General features: G+C 41.0%; 1 protein-coding gene across 5 annotated transcripts in view; it reads left to right on the top strand.

The window, feature by feature from the left end:
• The window catches only part of PPP1R13B (protein phosphatase 1 regulatory subunit 13B), a 74,746-nt gene that overhangs the window by 35,760 nt on the left and 18,759 nt on the right, over positions 1-20,227 (top strand). For all 5 annotated transcript variants that reach the window (XM_069951024.1, XM_069951023.1, XM_069951022.1 and 2 more), the window contains exon 5: positions 18,239-18,340. In XM_069951024.1, the coding sequence (XP_069807125.1) occupies positions 18,239-18,340 (102 nt within the window). The remainder of the gene's footprint in view (positions 1-18,238; positions 18,341-20,227) is intronic.

Here is a 20,227-nt window from a genome sequence, read left to right as displayed (position 1 = left end):
GGTCTATTGTTGCTGAACTAATAAAACAGAATAAAACAGAGGTCCCATCTTCTGCTTGGGACCCTCAAGATCAGGCTTGTATATTCGTCTTTATGGTCAGATTTTTTTTTTAAAAGGAGTTCTGATGGAAAAGATAAAAATGAATTTTGTGGGGGTTTTTTTTTGTTTTTTTTTTTGTGGAGGGGGGGGGGGGTAATTTTTTCTTCTTCATCTATTAGGCCAGGTATTGACTCAATGAAAATTTGGTTATAGATATTGTTGAGTGAACTTGCTGAACTATTTGGCAACGTTCTCTTAACCTGAACGCTTGGCATTTGATTCCCGGCTGCTGGAGAAATTGGATGCCGCTTAAGGAATGAATATGGAAAACATGGATATAGCCATAGGTATCCATGTTTTCCTGGCAGCCCTAGAGCTGCATTCAACTTCTACAGCCGCCATGAGTGAAATGCAGAGCCTTCTGGTTAGAAGACTGTTGCCGAACCTGAATAGTTTGGCAAGTTTTCTAAACACTAGTTATAGATCTTCTTGTTAGTCTCCAAAGTCTTTGGCTACAAATAAGAGTTCTAGGGTGTCATTGCTTCTTACCATTGGTTTCCCCCACTCGTTGAAAAGTTGACAGTCAATTCCGCCACCATAACAATTCCTGCAACTTTACTAGAACTTGTATTGACAAAGTGTGTAAACCTTTCATTCTGTGGTTTATTTCCTTAAAGCATAATTTCTGTGGCTGGAATTTGTTACCTTCACCGTTCTTTGTTGTCTAGAGACTTCCTATGGTTTAGATTTATTGCTTTTGTGGTTAGGATCTGTATACAGATTATATTTTTGATTCCTATTGCATCTTTGGTTTGAGATTTTGCAAATTAAAATAATAGGTGATTGATATGATATTCCCATAGAGACTTCCCATCCACCTTTTTATTATGGTTATTGGAATATATTTTTCTGCTATACATGGTGCAGATTTTTAAAAAATTCACAGCATATCATATAATATGGGTTTTGTCCCCTCTGCCTCCACTGTACTGTGTATACAATGGCTCTCACTGCACCTCCATTTGCACAGGTATGGAGCTAAAGTTTGACTACATGGGCTGTGAGCTGTTTTCTATAGTGTAACACTTGCTCAGGTACAGCAGGAAGCAGCAGGCAGGTGGTCACGTGGATGTTGCAGGTTTACATTGGCAGCTCTAGTACATGAATTGCAGAACTGGTTCCAAATGCAAAACAAAGAATAATTAGTTACATAACTTCATAAACTATGTGCTTTTACTTCATAGGTAGAAAGTGATCAATATCTTTTTTAATGATTCTTTCACATCGTGTCCATGTTCTTTACATTGTGTACTGCCAGTCTGACATGGCATTGGCACTGGGTAGTCTGTAGACAGGTAATTATAAGAACTCGTGTTGGTACCTGCTGCACTCCGACCACACATGAAGAACACACTCGTCTCTTTTGTTTAGGGGTTTGCTCACTTTCCCACCGCTATTAAGCTGTTTTTGGAAAGTGTGAATGCGTTTATTTACTGCCATGCTGAGGAATTCTGCCCAAATTATAGTTCTGTGCCGTATAATTTATGTGGATTAGCAGGGCAAACAAATGTCACGTAAAAGATACTCACAATATGGGCTCTGGGGTTCATCTCCCTGAGATGAAAAAGTGAAAGTGGGTATCCGGCGGTGATAGCATGTTGGCTGTTGTGTCCCTGACTACAGAAGCCAATTTTGCAGTTTTCACTATTCAGTGGGTCTTTCGCTATCTGAGCTGCTGTTCCGTGCAATACCCTAGGAAATGGGCAAGGTTTTGCTCCCATCCTTTATTCTGTACCAAGGCAGCCAACTCCTCTCCTTTGCTCCCCAGCTGTTGCAAAACTGCATCTCCCAGCATGCCAGGTCCTTGTGCTTGCCCTGTTTTCCTGCTTTTAATGAATCCTCTTCACATGCCGCCTGATAAATCCCACCTTGAAGGATGCCATTGTTTCAGCAAAATGAAAACAAAGCAACAAAGTAAACACCATATGGTAACAGTAAGAACAATGGAGGAGATGCTGCTGTAGCGTACACCTCATGAACCCTTCTCTGGACAGCGTCCTTCATATTTTGCTGCTAGCAACTAAGGGCCATATTACACCAGCAGAGTATCTGACAGATTTTTTTGAGCCAAAGCCAGGAACGGACTATAAATAGGTGACAGGTTATAAAGGAAAGACTGAGATTTCTCCTCTTTTCAAATCCATTCTTGGCTTTGGCTTAAAAAAATCCATAACATAATCTGTTAGTGTAATAGGGCACCTCGTGTTATGTGACCCACCGCAAATCCTATGTCATATAAATATAATCTTATTAGTAATCAGTTCCAGAGGTCACATGGTATATGGGAGGTCACATGACTGATGCTGATATCTCTAATTAGATAGCCCATGACTAGGACAAATCTATAGGCTAAGCCATTCTTCTATGTCAAGATATGAAGATACGGAGGTAGAGGTATAGCATAAAGACCCTATGACACGAAACGAATATGGGGCGTTACGGATGATAATAGTCTTGTGTAATAGAAGGCAACGATCAGGCGACATGAATGATGTCGGTTGATCGTTGCAGTCATTTGTCTTTCAACATGTTGAAAGACCAACGACTAATATAGCACTGACCTGTTGCCGTCGCTCCATGGAATAGGAGCTATCGGCTGCTTGGATGATCTAGAGATCACCCGGGCAGCTCCCCAGGCCCCCTCCTTGCACTCACCCGCTCGCTGCCCACGCGTGTAATAATGGTGGCAGCGAGCGGGGAACGAGGAGCAAAGCTCGTTTGCTCCTCCAGTTGCTCTGTGTAATAGGGGCTTAAAGGGGTAGTGCACCAAAAAATGTTTTCTTTCAAATCAACTGCTGCCATGAAGTGCCAGAGATTTGTAATTTACTTCTATTAAAAAATCTCAAGCCTTCCAGTACTTATCAGCTGCTGTGTGTCCAGCAGGAAGTGGTGTTTACTTTCCTGTCTGACACAGTGCTCTCTGTTGCCTCCTCTGTCCATGTCAGGAACTGCCCAGAGCAGCAGCAAATCCCCATAGAAAACCTCTCCTGCTCTCCAGACTGGAAATAATACCACTTCCTGCTGGGCATACAGCAGCTGATAAGTACTGGAAGGCTTGAGATTTTTTAATAGAAGTAAATTACAAATCTCTGGCACTTCATGGCAGCAGTTGATTTGAAAGAAAAACATTTTTGGTGCACTACCCCTTTAAGTCTGAGCGTTGTTTTTTGCAAAGATACTTGATTTCCTATTTTACAACCAAAGACACAGAGTGGTCAAGGTGGGGACTTGGGTCTCTAAATTCTCCAGATCGCAAACTGTCCAATTCTTGGAGGTCATACCTTGAAATATACAGGATTTACAGAATCTGCCACTAAGATGTTGGAGCAAGATACCACAGGACTAGAGATAAGCGCAATTCGAGCAAGCTCGAGTCTGATCATTTGGCATTTGAGTACCGGTGGCTGAAGAATTTACATGCAGCCCTAAGATGTCCTGGAAAACATGGGTACAACCATAGACCATAGGCTGTATCCATGTTTTCCAGGACTCCCTAGGGCTGCATCCATCTTAAGCAGCCACCAGTATTCAAATGCCGAGGGATTGCTTGCATTGCGCTCATCTCTACGCAGGACACCTTTAGAGGTTTACTATGGTGTAGGCTTCATTGGGCTAGCCTTGTTCCAGCAGCAGTATAGGACTCCGCCATATTAGGCAGACTGTTTTAATACTGTGGTGGATCGGTAAAGTCACATGTATAGGAAGTTATCCTGAGAAAAACTTTATTCAAGAAAATCGCTTAAACCTCAGTCCCCTAATGTAATATTTCAAGTTTCTTCAAACCAGAGGTTCACCTTCAAGTCGGTGCACTGCTCATGTCAGAAACCTCTGAAAATAGCATCCCCCGATCACCTACACTTATGTAACATATGAGTCACGGACACATCCCTGCCATTCCCTTTCTCCAATTGCCTTATTTTCTTAAATTAACGTCAACTTCTTGAACAGCCAAGTTCTAGATTAGTGAGCGCGCCGAACTTCCTGTCCCCGGAGCCTATTTGTACATGTTTAAAATTCATTTAGTACAAATCTCTCTGGATAAATGCAAATTCTGTGTAAAGAGAAGGTGCCGGCACATCACCAGCAGAGATGAGGGGGATGCGAATGGGTGGGGGATGCAGACCTAGTGCAGCGAGTACAGAGTGTGCAGGCTGTGACGCTGATGGGAGCTGACAGCTCGCTTGATCTTGCCTTGATTAGGTGTCTGACTGCTGGCAAAATCCACTAGTCTTTTCCATTCACTGATTGCTGATCCACGCACAAGGACAGCTTTTCATATCGATAACGCAGCGCGCCAATGGGCCAGACGCCACTGCAGAGTGAAAATACTATTTGCTTTTCCTAGAGTTTAGCTCTGGAGCACTGTGGACTATTTTTGTGCTTTAGTCGTTTCCTCCTTCCTGCTCCAAATGGTTTGATTTTAGTTATTTTTTTGTTTTGTGCCAAACCTCTGATACCTTAAAATAAAACCTGTGTCATGGAGCTAACCCACTTGGAGAGCGTTCAGGAGATCACCTCTGATGGAGCGTTCAGCAAGATCAAAGTGTCCTCCTACACTGTCACATGGGGAAGCATCACAACGGTAACAGATAGAAGTCTCATTACTATGGAGATATATATTCATATTGTGTTTCCTAGTAATATTGTACTATGTTATGGCATCTACATTACGTCTAATCTTCATGGATTTAATTATTTGCCTTCTATGCGTGTATCTATATATAAACTTACAATGAAAAATTATTTGAAGGTTATGGAAATCCATGTGCTCACCGATGTTGATAAAATATATTTTTGGAATTTGATAAGTGTGTGTTCATGTGCATACATGTATGTGTGTGTGTAATATATAATGTGTGTGTGTGTGTGTGTATATATATATATATATATATATATATATATATATATATATATATATATATATATAATTTTACTGCTTAATTTTTCTGCAGATCTGAATGAGAAATGTAGCTGTGTCTCTGTGGATCACTCTTCTACTTTCTTGTTACTTTTTTCCTAGTTTATTTCTCTCTTTAGTTATTTTCTAGCTTCTTAGCTTTCTCTCTTAAGCACTAGCATTTTCCTTTGTTTTTCTATTCTCTTTTTAGCTGTCTTTCGCTTACTGTACCTTTCTTCCTCTCTATAGATCCCCTTAGCTGTCTCTTTGGCTCATACTCTTTAGCCGTCTGTAGTATTCTAATAGAGATGAGCGCAAATTGAGCATGCTCAAGTCCGATTGTTCGGCATTTGAGTACCAATGGCTGAAGAAGTTGGATGCAGCCCTAAGGCTGCCTGGAAAACATGGATACAGTCATAGGCTGTATCGCTTCTTTCCCTGACTCCCTAGGGATGCATCCATCTTCTTCAGCCATCGGTACTCAAATGCCGAACGATCGGACTTGAGCATGCTCGATTTGCGCTCATCTCTATACTCTGTCTATAGTTCTCCCTGCTCTCACTAACTCTAGCGATTTCTCTAGCTCCCTAGTGCTCCTGATTTAGCATTCTCTTTATTGACCTCTACAACTCTTATAATCCCTTTTGGCTCTCCATTTTCTCACTCTTTTTTTACTTTTCTATTATCCCTCTATTTGTAGACTATTTGTAAATACAGTAGGTTTAATAGTTTTTTGATGGGAAGTCAGTTGAGTACAGTGCATCTGTCTGTGTGTTTTTTTTTTTGTTTTTTTTTGTTTTTTTTTTTAACGTATGTTTGTATGGCTATAATACCAGATGTTTAATTATAGAGGGCTCTGACTATGGACATGTGAGTGTGCTTTTGTTTATCAAAAGAATCATCCTGCAATTTTTACACAATTAAGTTAAAGCAGCATGCATACAAATAAATAGTTCCATGCAGATATATATATATATATATATATATATATATATATATATATATATATATATTATTATTATTATTATTATTATTATTATTATTATTATTATTATTATTATTATTATTTTTATATATAATTCCCATCGGTGACCTGATCAGTTAGAACAATTCCTCTGTTGCCGTTTCTTTAAATTCTGTGTGTAACACTGAAGCCTGTACTGTATACAATCTTCTCTTATTCCTCTTCTTGTAGAGGAACTAACCGTGTTACATTGATAGACACTGTAACAATTTATGGAAGCAGAGTAATAAAGCCTCCATTTCCTTTACCTTTGGCTGGAGCTATTGACTTGTAATATAGTGGTAATAATGGCAGACATGGAAAAATACATTGAACCAACATAGTATACTGTTTATGGTATTGTTTGTTGCAACAGGAGGAGAACGATGGTTGGGGGTGGGGCGGTTGTGGTGCAGAAATGGCAAGATTTCTTTATTTCGCATTGTTGAGATCCATTCCTGTTCTTTGTCTATGGAGAAGATTACAGACCACCATGTAGTAGAGTGCTCGCTGTTGAATACAGTACATTAATCCCCTTCTCGGATATCGTCTTATACCTAATGCTTCTTCCAGGCAGAGAGTGAAAACATTTGAACATAACCCGTAATTTCTTGTCTGCCAAGCAAACACTTTTTTGCTCTAAGTAACTTCTTAAGAAGCTTAAGGCTTAAAATTGTATCTTACGTTGTTGTAGCTGATAACTTTGTATTAGAAAGCAGAAGCAACAATTATGTGGTATTTTGAGCAAAATATTTTTGATTTGGGGTAAAATGTTTATAATTTTTTTTTTTAAATATGGTAAACTGCTGTGGACAGTCATGCTGTCCTAATTGGGTAGCTGCAGTGAAGATTAGTGGGTCTTCAAACTGATACTACTGTTGCAACCGTGCCACCTCCGGGACTCTCTTTTTAGAGTCATGAGGGAGGTCTGTGCTGTCCTTACAGAGCTTGCATCAATGGTTGGTACTCTTTCAGTGCACCATACTGTATATAGACTATCCTCACAATAAATTGACTTATGGAAAGGTAGGATTTGCTTAAAACATTTTTTACCACCAAAATAGTGAATCCTACACCCAACTTAACATATAAGCTTTAAACATGCTAGGATGCTCATCTTCAAATGTAAATTGGCACAGACTCAAATCACCAGTGACTTTTAAAGGTGGGATTAGCGATGCTGGGGAGTGGGAGCATGGAGAGGTAATGACATTCTAATACTGTTTTGTGTCATATGTATCACCCATTCAATCCAGTGCTGAACACTGATTGCATAACCTGTGTGTTGTATATGTTGTATAAATATGGAGCATTCAGAGCTAATCATTCACCTCTAATGAAGTGTGGACGGAACGCGTGGGGAGCCTAGTTCCATCCACCCTTTTGACAGCAGCAATATGTGATATTTTTCGTTTTCTTTTTATTATATCATTATTTGCTTATCACTGGCGCTCCTTTTCATGTTTATTGTTACATGCACTTTGTGATATTTTGCACATTTGTGGTATTGAGGTGCCTTATTTTTTTTTTTTTTTTATTAAATTATTTTATTTCTGTTTTCCATCAATTAGTAACAAAAAAAAAAAAAAAACACATATCCACATCCAAGTATAAATTAGAAATCACAACTTATAAAACAAACTTATATCCCCTTACCCCCCCACCCCCCTCCCCGTCCGCTGAGAGAGAAATAAAGAGAAGAGAAAGAAAAAAAATAAAAAAAAAAAATAAATTTTAAACGAAAATAGAGAAGAAAAAAGAAAAGGGAGAAGAAAAAAAAAAAAACCATAAGCCTTTTCAACCAAAGTGTTTTTCATACAAAATGACACATCTTTCCCAGTCTCCCACTTTTGGTGCTTCTTTTGCTGCCCAGTTCCTTACCAACACCAACCTAGCATAAAAAATGAGTCTCACTATGATCTGTCTCTGCTCTTTTCGCAATTTAATGCTACCCGTGTCCCCCATGAGAACGAACTGGACCGTTCTCGGGATTTTCACACCTACTTCCCTCTCCACTCTCTGTAGAATAGAGGACCAGAATTGAAAAACCTTTTCACAGACCCACATCCTATGTATATAATCTACACCACTCATTCCACATCTCGGACATCTTATTTTTTTATTGATATTGCACCATTTACTCATCAGGATTAATATCAGTTTATTTTACTGCTCTCATCATCCATTACACAATAGGGTGGATGGGTTCACATAGAACCTTATAAGGTTCTATGTGTGTGCATTGTCTTTGGTTTTAAAGGAGAAGTCCGGCGAAATTTTTTTATTAGAGTATTGTATTGACCCCCAAAAGTTATACAAATCACCAATATACACTTATTACTGGAAATGCACATAAAGTGCTTTTTTTCCCTGCACTTACTACTGGATCAAGGCTTCACTTCCTGGATAAAATAGTGATGTCACAGACTCCCAGAGCTTTGCGGGCTGTGGCTGCTGGAGAGGATGATGGCAGGGGGACACTGAGGGACACAGGACACTGGAGGGACACTGAACATCCCTCTGCCATTATCCTCCCCAGCAGCCACAGCCCGCACAGCTCTGGGAGTCGGGTCGTGACATCATGATTTTATCCAGGAAGTGAAGCCTTGATGCAGTAGTAAGTGCAGGGTAAAAAGCACTTTATAAGCATTTCCGGTAATAAGTGTATATTGGGGATTTGTATAACTTTTGGGGGGTAATACAGTACTTTAATAGATTTTCACTAGACTTCTCCTTTAATTGGTTGTGCATTATAAAAAAATTTGGATACTTTTGCATATTAGGCTAGGTTCACACTGCGTTTTTGCAATCCGTTTTTTTGCAAAAGACATATGAAAAAACGGATGCATTTGTGTGCATCTGTTTTGATCCGTTTTTTCCATTGACTTCCATTGTAAAAAAAAAAAAAAAAAACGGATCCGTTTTGATCCGTGTTTTTTTTTTTTTTTTTTTTTTTTTTTTTTACAATGGAAGTCAATGGAAAAACGGATGCACACAAACATTGCAAAAACGCAGTGTGAACCTAGCCTTAGGGTACTATTATATGGAACGATAATCGGCCGAATCAGCCCGATACGACCGATTATCGTTCCATGTAATAAATACAACGATCAGCCGTTGACAACGATCATCGGCTGATAGTTGATATAGGTTTTAACCTATTTTTGTCGGGCGCTGACCACGCACCGCTACGTGTAATAGCGGTGCGCGGACGCCGACTAACAATATACATTACCCATCCACGTTCCAGGGCTGCTGCTGCGGTCTTCTCCCCGAGTACCGCGCGCTGTAACGTCAGTGGCGTGTCAGCTGACAGGCCGTCCGGCCAATCACAGGCTGCGGCGGTCCCGGCCTGTGATTGGCCGAGTGGCCTGTCAGCTGACAGGCCACTCTGACGTAAGAGCGCACGGGACCCGGGGAGAAGAAGACTGCAGCAGCAGCCCTGGAACGTGGATGGGTAATGTATATAGTTATGCAAGGGCTGCAAGGACATCGGTAACGATGTCCTTGCAGCCCTTGTTTAACGATTATCGGCCGTGTAATAGGTCCAGTAAATGATCGGCGATCTAGCAGATCACTGCTCGTTTACAGGTATTATTGGGCCCTGCTCGGCCCGTGTTATTACCACCCTTACTCTGAGAGGCTTCCCATCTTGGTTTTTAATAGCATCCTATTCTCTGGTTCTTTTGCCCAGCCGCTGTGTCTTCAGGCCCTGCCTACTCCAGAATGATTGACAGCCGGATATGGCAGGGCCTGAAAACACAGCGGCTGGACAAAAGAGACAGAAAATAGGATGCTGGATTACCACTGCTGGTGCGTATTTACTGCTGTGTAATTATGGAGACTGACAGCACGGATATATGTGTATCAGTGTGCTGTCAGTTTCCCTTTGTGGTCATCAGCCACACATCCCTTTACACAGGAAGATTCGGCTGAAGGCTGTGACTTTTACATGGGCTGATTATTGGTGGATGGAGGGTTTCATTCAATGCTCCTGGACAAAAATCGGCCGTTAAAAAAGGCCCTTTAGTCTCCTGAAGTTTCCTGGGTTTGCGTAAATAGCACAACCTGAGCCTCTGCAATGCCAAGCACACCACTAAGACTGGGGCAGGCAATTCGATAGAGATCTATGACCCTTTTTGCTATATAATTTTTCGACAAGGCCCAAAATAAGGTCCACTAAAAGTGGTTTAGTATGGAAGTACTTCATCAGCTTATAGGTAGAGATGAGCGAACCTCAAACATGCTTGAGTCGATCCGAACCCAAATTTTCGGCATTTGATTAGCGGTGGCTGCTGAACTTGGATAAAGCCCTTGGAAAAGGCTATGTGGAAATCATGTATATAGTCATTGGCTGTATCCATGTTTTCCAGACAACCTTAGAGCTTTATCCAAGTTCAGCAGCTCCAGCTAATCAAATACCGAACGTTCGGGTTTGGATCGACTCGAACCCGAACCCGGTTCGCTCATCTCTACTTATAGGCCTTAAACCTGTTGCACAGAAGTAGAACACCAGTTTAAGGCTGGGCCCAACATTCGTGTTCAAGCAGTGTTCTTATGGTTTAATGAATGCAGATCCACTTGATCATATCCCATCTAATGTTTTAGTGGGAAGAATGCTTAGGTGATCAGAGGCCGGTGTAACAAGTTGAACTTTTACACAACATTATATGCATACAGTGTTGTGGCATCTTGGCCATATGGATTAGATGTGGGGGATGCCGCCAGTTTACTACGTGAACTGTTGGGCTATTGATAACTAGAATATTCCCAGCTTAATGATACCCTGCCTGTATGAATAACCGCATGACCCCATGATTCACAGTAACCCGTAACATTTGAATCAGTTTCTGAAAGCACGTAATCCGCAAAATCCCTGCACACGTGCCTGGTATATGAGGAGATCTCCTCTCCAGGCTTCTGGGTCATTCTTCTCCTGACCTCCCTCACACCGCCATGGGATGTTAATAAGCTTTTAACTCTTAGTCAGCAGCACAAAAATGTCGCATTCAGCATATTAGTCCTTGTATAAACAGCCGAGGCCCACCAGATGATGGACTGCCCGGACTTCCCATGTAAACTTCCATCCTGGATGACCTTTATGGAGAAGACCTTTACTTTAGCCAGGAATGAAGAACGTGTTTCTGGTTGGCTGCAGAGCTTATAAGCTATAATAACGTTATGTACTGGATAGAGCATAACTGAGAGATCAGGGGGTGTATAAGCTATTCTAACAGTTATATTTTTAAGTCATTATAACAGTATCCACGGGGTAGGGCCCCTGAAATGCAAATCCCCACTGCAAAAAGCTGCGAGGCATGCATGTTTATTCTGAACCCTTTAGAAGAAACTTTCTGGACCCATGGGTGCTGCTGAGTTGCTGAAATTAGAAACAATCCCGGCTAGTTATGTAATACATAGTTTAGCATTTGCTCTGTGGGCATTTTATGGGTGGTGATTACTATGCCCGCAGTGATCTGGTTCAATCACTCAGTATTGCAAATTAATTTCCTGGCACAGGCTCCAGGCAGTCAATGACATACAAGCATTTTAAGGGCACGGTGGGTTATTGACTCCTATACATAGTACTAAGCCCCCCTTTTGTGGCCCATTGTTTAATATTCACTTTCTTTGTTTGTATTATGCTCAGTGACTGTTCCCGGGATGTGTCTTGTTTTTGTAGCCCATCCTTTAGGCCACATGTGGCTCTCCAGATGTGAAGGATGTCTCAGATTAGAGAGTCCTGTCAGTAGGAGGTGGCACTGCCCACATTTCTGGAATGACTGTAATAAACACAATGACATATACTAATATTCTAATACCCAGAGTCTTCCTAACAAAGGGAAGGAACGCCGTACACCCACCCACCCACCCACCCACCCACACATACACACCCAGAACTACTGAAGGTGATCTTATGCAAAGGACAAAAGCCAACACATATACCGCTCTTAACCCTGTAAACACTAGGCGTAGTGATATAATGCATTACACAATATAGAAGAAGCAAAGGGAAAGATGGAATACCAATAGGGTGGGTTCTAATAAGGAACAACAACATGGTATTTCATTGCATATTGCAGCTTTGTGCTGTTATAGGAACTGCCACTGCCAATCATGAGTGAAAACCAATATGTATGTGATAGGGAACTGTTGTATATAGTACTTTAGGACCCCTTACATATTAGAGAAGTTATTTGAACCCACTCTTGACAGTATGGGAGAGATGACTCGGTCATGTTAAACTTTAGTGCCTAATCCTTTGGCTCTCTGTGCTTGAGCGTTTATGTATTTAGAGAGAACTTTTGAATGAACAAGCGTTTGGCCGACAGCTATGGTATGTGCTTGGGTACCTTAATTCTTCATTGTTGCAGCGCAACTGAAAAGCTTTGGAAAAATAGAGATAAGCTAACCTATAGAGATAAGCTAACCTACAGTAAATTTTCCCAAACCTGATCGCTCAGCTGTTAATTACTTTAGTGTGCAGCCTATAATGGATGACTGTCATAGGTGTCCTAGGGCTGAATATGTCTTTTCCAGGCAGCATTAATCAACATGCCATCAGGTTTGGCTAAATTTACTGTTAGTTTGCTCACCTCTGTTAACCTGTGTTATCCATAAGGTGGGGAAAAGGTGAAAGTATAACTGCAGAATCAGCATTTGTTGGGAGCCCGAATAGGCCTGAATAGTAGCTATAAACACAAAACAATAGATTTAACAATTTTTTTAATATTGGCTTTGAAAAAATAAAACGACCCTACTCTTTAAGTTCTCGTATAACATTTTGAGCTAAACTATTTTTATATGCTGTGTGGATGGAACTGGTTAAAAATTGGCTCGCATGTGAATGTTTCTGTGGTCTTATGACGACCCCATACAAAGATGAATGAAGGGTGTGTCTGTATTTTCCATTATGCTGCGGTCTGGCTTTACACGCTATGTTTCTGAGAAGTTCCGACTTCTCCTCTTCTTTTTACTGGTTGTATCACAATGTACATGGCTTCCTTTATAACTCCTATGAGTCTGACATTGGGAGGCCAGTGAGGCTGGTGGGAGGCATATGGCTGAAGTACGAGAAACAGGCCCCGTGATCTGATTAATTTCAGTGACAATACCAATAGATAGCGAGTGCAGGCTATCACTTTGGGGTATATGTGTCTTGTCTTCTGTGATCAGAACTTTGATCTTACTGTGTTTTGTACACACATGATCACCGTTCTCGCAATGCATTTTCACTTAAAATGCCCCAATTCTAACCCTAAAATTTGTCTCATTTTTAACAATACATATTTTTGTTGCCATCAAGTTTCAGGACTACAATATGGAAAAATACTGTGACTTTACCCTCATGTTGCCATACAAAAACAGCCTCAGGCAGCCAGCACGTGGATTAGCCACATTGAATGATACTAAATCTGTGTCTAGAACCTGCAGCCAGGACCTATACTACCGTTTGTTGGCGGTAAACCTGAGCTTCTCTGAATCAGCCATCGATTTGTTTAGTCTTGAAAAAGTCCTCCTACTTTTCAGTTCCCCAGAGGAGTTTATTATAAAGCAGTACTAGGAGTACTCCTAGTCCTATACCTCTCATTGAAACACTTAAAAATCCTAGACTTTTTCAAGACAAAACAAATTGATGGCTGAATCATTAATCTGATGACCTATCCACAGGACTACGCTACACTTGCACTACACCGTAAACAGGGCTAGGAGCCAGGGCAGTGGAGTCGGAGTTGTGGAGTCAGAGTCGGAGCTAGTTTTGGCTGGAGTCAGAAAAAATGTACCGAATCCAACTCCAGCTTTAAATAAAATCTTATAAAATTCATATCAAAACTCAATTCTAAATTGTTCTAAGTTTTGCTCATCAATATATATTATGAGCAACATTCTAATAGGACACTGTCCCTATTAGATAAGGGGGGTCAAGGCAAAGTTGTCGACTACTATTTGGCAGTTTGTTACTGAGCTGGAAGAGTCCATTGTGTGGGGGGAGATCTGTGCTGTTCTCTCCCTGGATGCTGGATGACTGTATATAAACAGCAGTGTAATATGAAGATATCATGTGTAATATAGAGGAGGAGGAGAAGACATAAGTAGTGCAGCAGTAACCTCTGTTCTTAATGTGGTGTTTTTCTTCAGTTTTCTATGGCTGCAGCTGTGGTGTATGCTATGGCTGCAGCAGGCTGTGTGTGTGTGTGTGTGTGTGTGCTATGGCTGCAGCAGGCTGTGTGTGTATGCTATGGCTGCAGTTGTGTGTGTGTGTGTGTGTGTTTGCTATGGCTGCAGCAGGCTGTGTGTGTGTGTGTGTGTGTGTTATGGCTGCAGCAGGCTGTGTGTATGCTATGGCTGCAGCAAGGTGTGTGTGTGTGTGTGTGTATATACTATGGCTGCAGCAGGCTGTGTGTGCGCTATGGCGTGCCCCAACACCCACAGTGACCCCTCTATATCACTATGGCTGACCTCTATACTACAGGGATCTGGCATTGTTAGCAGTGTTTCTGTGTGTATGGTGAATATTTAGTTAGAAACATAGAAGATTGTCATCAGGAAAAGACCCCCTGCTCTATCTAGTCTAGTTCTCGGTTATTCAGGACATGGAGGCTGGAGACTGGCTGCATCCACTGCACACACAGGAGAATCTGCTTTATATGTTTCCTTATTCCTTCAGAAGTCGCCCCAGGATCATGTAGGACATTAGGGAGAAGCTGCTGAGCCAGTGTGATAAATAACTCGCCTGGTATATGACTGGCCATTTATGAAGGAGCAGGAGTCGTAGTCGGTCCTGATAAAATTCAGGAGTTGGAGTCTAAGTCGGAGCTGCGGCTTACCGACTCCACAGCCCTGCTAGGAGCAGTTGTCTGTCTATGTAGTGGCCGTACCTGGTTACTGCAGCTTATCTGCTATTCACTTGAATGGGAGCTGAGCTGCAATCGCATGTGACCAGCACTATACAGTAAATGGAGACAAACTGGTTCCAGCCCCATTCGTTGTGTAGTGCAGGCACCAAATAGTGATGACCGATGAGCTATCCCATGGATATCTTATCAATATAAGTTGCCTGAAAACCCCCCTTTAAATTGACATTGGAATCTTGGTGTTGGAGATGAGAGAATCTAAAGTAAAGTTTTGCTAAATCGTAATCTAATAAATTGGCCATCAAATTACTTAGTGTTGCATGTTTTGACTTCAAGAAGTCTGGTATAAGACTTTGAGGGCTCTTAGGACTGTCACATCAAAGATGTGGTGGAATTTGCCAAGTGGAAATACTTTAAAACTAAACAATTTTTTATTTGAAAAATCTTACTCTAGATTTGTTCATCACATTGTACTATTTTTGCAGACGTGTTCGTTTTAGCTAATCATAGACCTAAAATGGGCTTTGGGAAACGAAGGTTCATAGTATCCTTGAAAGTATCCAGAAAGGGAAACTTATTTCCACTCCAGTTGTGACAGTATGGGTCACCTGCAGATTTCATGTGGATTTCTGGAAAACCTATCATGTTGAAAATGTAGTCCAATTTGTAGGGCCAATGAGATTGATATACATGTTTGAGGGAAAAGATTCCTCACAGCTAGCAATTTATTCATCTTATCATCTGCTCATTCTAGGCTTAAAGGGGTTGTCCAGGAATAGAAAAGGCACAGCTACTTTTTTGCAAAAACAGCACCACCCCTGTCCCAGGTTGTGTGGTATTACAATTCAGCTCCATTCACTTTAATGGAACGGAGCTGCAAAACCCACATCCACACAGGAGAGGTGCTGTTTCTGTGATAAAGACAGTTAAATCCAGTTATCTACTCAAACACCAAAAATGAAAGTTTACCGATTGCCAGAAAAATCCATGAGACTTGTTAAAAGTTTTTGTCCATCGAGGTCTGAGTGTTCAGAGTGTGACTGATCAGGAGAACAAGCTGCCGCACTCCCCTCTCTCCACTCAGTGAGCGAGATGGTCCCATAGACCCACATTATCAAACTTTTTTTTTTTTTTTCTTGTGCGACAAATTTAATTTGTGTATGGGATCTTATAGCCCCCAATCCTTCAAATAGGGTAATGATAGTGTTCGCCAGTGACCCATATAGAGCCCTCTTGGTCTGTCTGATACCCTTCAGCTGGTAAAGATTTAGATCATCATTGGCATCCAGCTGGTACAGATGGTGACCTTGATGCCCAACACCAAGCCCCCTGTCTAGTTGCATATACACAATACATTCTGCAGATTGGTTTGTATATTATAGTTTTTTTTTAAAAAGCTTTTTATATACTGTGTAATGGTGCCTAATGTACAGTATTACATGTTATCTTCCGAGCCTGCATAATATTATATTTCACTCTTCCGTGTATCCTGTGTATATGACCTGCACATTGGCTGTCTAAGCCTGCTGCTTGTTATTTTTGTGGCTTTGGAAAGGGAGGATCTAATGTTCAGGGCCTGGTATTAAGCTGTCGGAATGTGTAGGATTATACGAGACAGTGTTTGTCCTCCTTGAAAGTGGAGATGCTCTTTCATTGGTACGTGAGACGCTCCTAGGCACGTACCTGTGGCCTGTCACTCATGCGCACACTCCTCACCTCCTTCAGAGAGTAACACCTGCCTCTACGCCTGCAAGTCACCCTGCAAGACCCTTGTCTGCCGTAGATATCATATCACCATGTGGGCGAGGAGGAAAGCGCAGCACATCAAGCTACAGGTTCATCCATGTTTCTTTTACCCCCCTTCCCCTTAAATCGTCATTGCTTTTCTGCTCCTTTCCTTCGGGCTGTAGAGTGGGTGGCTGCGCATTGTTCCAGCTCCTCTAATGCTGAATGAATTAAGAGGATTTCCTGCTGGCTCTTATACTAATTGCGCTTCAGGATTTGCGCTCTCTTCTGTAACCCCTCGACTTCCAGGGAGGATGTCAAACGTGCTTCAGGGGTGAGAACATGAATCGTGTAGGGAATTTGAGGTGTTTAGAAGGCTGGTTATGGCTCCCAAGGGGTTAAACAGAAGAATGTTGCATTGTGCGCTGCATTCCATGCGTTATAATAGAGGTTTAAATTTAGCAGATTTTCGCTACAATTCGCTTTACTTGTGTACATTAACATTCTGCTCTTGTTTGCAGTTTTTTTTTTTTATCCAAACAAATATCTGGAACTCAACATGGACATATAGGGATTGGTTTTATTTATGATATTTTCATCAAAATTCTTTTTTGCTCACTTTAAATGCAGAAAAAGGGTCAAAAATATATCTGGCTATGGCATTGACAGTATACAAGCCAATAGTCCAGTTTTTCCAACCTATAGCTCTCCACCTGCTACAACACTACCACTCCCAGCATGCATTGACAGTCAAAGGCTTTCAGGGCATACTGGGTGGTGGTAGTTGTAGTTTTGCAACAGCTTGTTGTATGGAGAAGTAATACACTGTCTCTAACAGCCTCTGTACTATCATAAGCCCAGGTATAAGTGGTCTATATATTCTATTGGATCCTGTATAAATTTACCCCATGTTACGTTTGACATTTATATTATGTCTGTGGTAAATTGGATGCATATAGAGGCAAATGAACTGCCTACTGCTTTGTAGCACAGAGCCATAAAGCCTTTGTTCTATCATGGCTTAATAATCTTTTCTTATTTTATACTGGAGACATTGTAAACTCATAGCCAATTGTAAAATAATTGCAGTACACTGCCGGATATATCTGTGAGCCTGTAGCTCCAAAGTTGCACCAGACGTCCCAGCATGCCTCTTTTCACCCCACAGATGACAGAGATATTAGTACTCTTTGAGGTTGCTCTGGTTTGCTGTATACTTTGTAGATACTATAAAAGGATCTAGGTTCCTTGGGATGTTGTAGAGATTTCCTCTTTACCTTACTCCTTATCTTAATAAGGAAATCCTTTTCTTCATTTCACTTTACTGGATTATTATTGTGTCATCCTATTTTAGAAACGCTGTCAAAATTAGAATTAAAGGGACCCATGCCATAGTAAATATGTGTTTCGATCCAGCAGGCAGTGGTTGCAAAAGATGGGGTGGTTATAGAAATGGATATGTTCCCCAACCTCTCTATGCTTTTGCAAAACTAGGAGGATTATGGGAGTTGCAGTTTTGGTACAACTCTTTTCCGTGAGATATATTGTGCTTGCAAACCGACATTTGCTAATTTTTTGATGTGGGTATAAAACCATTATTGGTAACTCCACCATTATCAAGGCTTTAGTTTTAATTATCCTGTTTTCACCCGTACATAGGTGGGCAACCCAAGAGTGGAGCTAACTCTTTCGGAGCTGCAGGATATGGCCTCTCGCCAACAGCAGCAGATCGAGAACCAGCAACAGATGTTGGTGGCAAAGGTGGGTACCATAGAATCATGTGATAAGTTAAAGGGGTTGGTGTAGAAAATCTATGCACTGTTTGGGAATTATTTAAAGGGACTAGAGATGAGCGAACCGGGTTCGGGTTCGAGTCCATCCGAACCCGATCGTTCGGCATTTGATTAGCTGGGGCTGCTGAACTTGGATAAAGCTCTAACGTTGTCTGGAAAACATGGATACAGCCAATGACTGTATCCATGTTTTCCACATAGCCTTATGGCTTTATCCAACTTCAGCAGCCACCACTAATCAAATGCCGAAAGTTCGGGTTCGGATGGACTCGAACATGCTCGAGATTTGCTCATCTCTAGGGTCTTTATCTATTAGCCAGATGAGAGTGTCAGCAAAAAAGATTTATTGCTGTGAAGGACCCCACTTGTGCGGGCATTCAATAAACAGACCATTGAATAAAATTGGTGATGCTTAATTTTACCCATGGGGGAGCTGCAGAGAAAATGAACACTTACTGCCAGGTTTTCTATCAGATTACAGCTATTTGCTGGTAGCCCAGTACACATTATATCATTTTAGCATTGGGGAACCATTCTGAAAGTAAGGATCCACCACACATAATGTGTGTAATTACACAGTCCCAGAGATGGTTTTTTACTGTTTAGATGTATAAAAAAAAGTTGTGTGTATGTCCGAGTATTTTGTCTACGTAAAATTAACTTTGCTTATGTCTGTACCATGAGCCCTGTAATTTAATTTTACACAACAATAATTTACATTCTAATTGAGTGCCAGCACCATCTTTAATTCTAAGAGCCTGATGCTAAGTAGGTTATTGTAGCAACCTGCAGAATAACATAAAGGTTTCAGGTCAGACATCATTTTCAGACATTTTATAATTACTAGATGTTGTAGGGTTTCTAATACAGTCCAGAATAAATGAGAGGGCTATCTGATATTACGGTATTGGATGTAAGCCCATTGGTAATGAATAAGTAAAATAGGTGTCCCTTCAGTTCTGTCAAGGATCCCAAGATGCCTGTACTTAGGGCTCTAGTATACGGAAAGATTATTGTGTGAAAAATATTATACCGTCCAAATTTTATCAATAATCTTTGTGTGCATGCAGATGTTTAAACAACTAACTAAAATTTGTTTGTTTTTCGTCAAGCATATCTTTGTTATCAATCCATGTATTATGGTGAACAATTTTAGGTTGTTTCCAAAAACGCTTGTTTGCAATCGTTCATCGTTAATTGGTTAAAACAAAAAATCACTTTGGGGTGGTTTTATCAAAATGGTGTAAAAACGTATTGTCTTAGTTGCTTCTATCAACCATTCAGATTCCACTTTTCAATCCTCACAGATTCTTTGAAAAATAAAAGGTGGAAGCTGATTGGTTGTTAGGGACAACTAATACAATTCACTTTACACCACTTTGATAAATCTCCCCCTTTGTCTAAGGCTCCGTTCACACGGAGTAAAACTGGTGGAATTCCGCAGCGGAATTCCACCAGCTTCTGTGTCATACTGGAAGTCTATTGGAGGCTTGTGCGCCTCTCTCCGCGCTGAAGAATTGACTTGTCTATTCTTCAGCGCGGAGAGAGGTGGCGCGCAAGCCTCCCATAGACTCCCAGTATGACACGGAGGCTGGCGGAATTCTGCCAATTTTAATATGTGTAAATGGTGCCTAATAGGACTGGATTCTGGATGAGAGCTTTCAGGGTCACAATGGGCCTTCCTCTGTCAACAGTTTAGCATTCATTTTATAATTAGTTCTACAGGTAATGCTTCTTCTAAGGTCAGTTTTAATATCATACAAAAAGACAAAGAATAGGGTTATCAAAAGAGAATATAGAGTGCAAACTGTAAAAACATATACAATAAAATAAGTTTATGAAATAAAAGTGATAA

The sequence above is a fragment of the Dendropsophus ebraccatus genome, chromosome 13, assembly GCF_027789765.1.
Source record: "Dendropsophus ebraccatus isolate aDenEbr1 chromosome 13, aDenEbr1.pat, whole genome shotgun sequence".
Classification (NCBI taxonomy): domain Eukaryota; kingdom Metazoa; phylum Chordata; class Amphibia; order Anura; family Hylidae; genus Dendropsophus; species Dendropsophus ebraccatus.
This window is presented reverse-complemented; position numbering and strand designations above follow the sequence as displayed.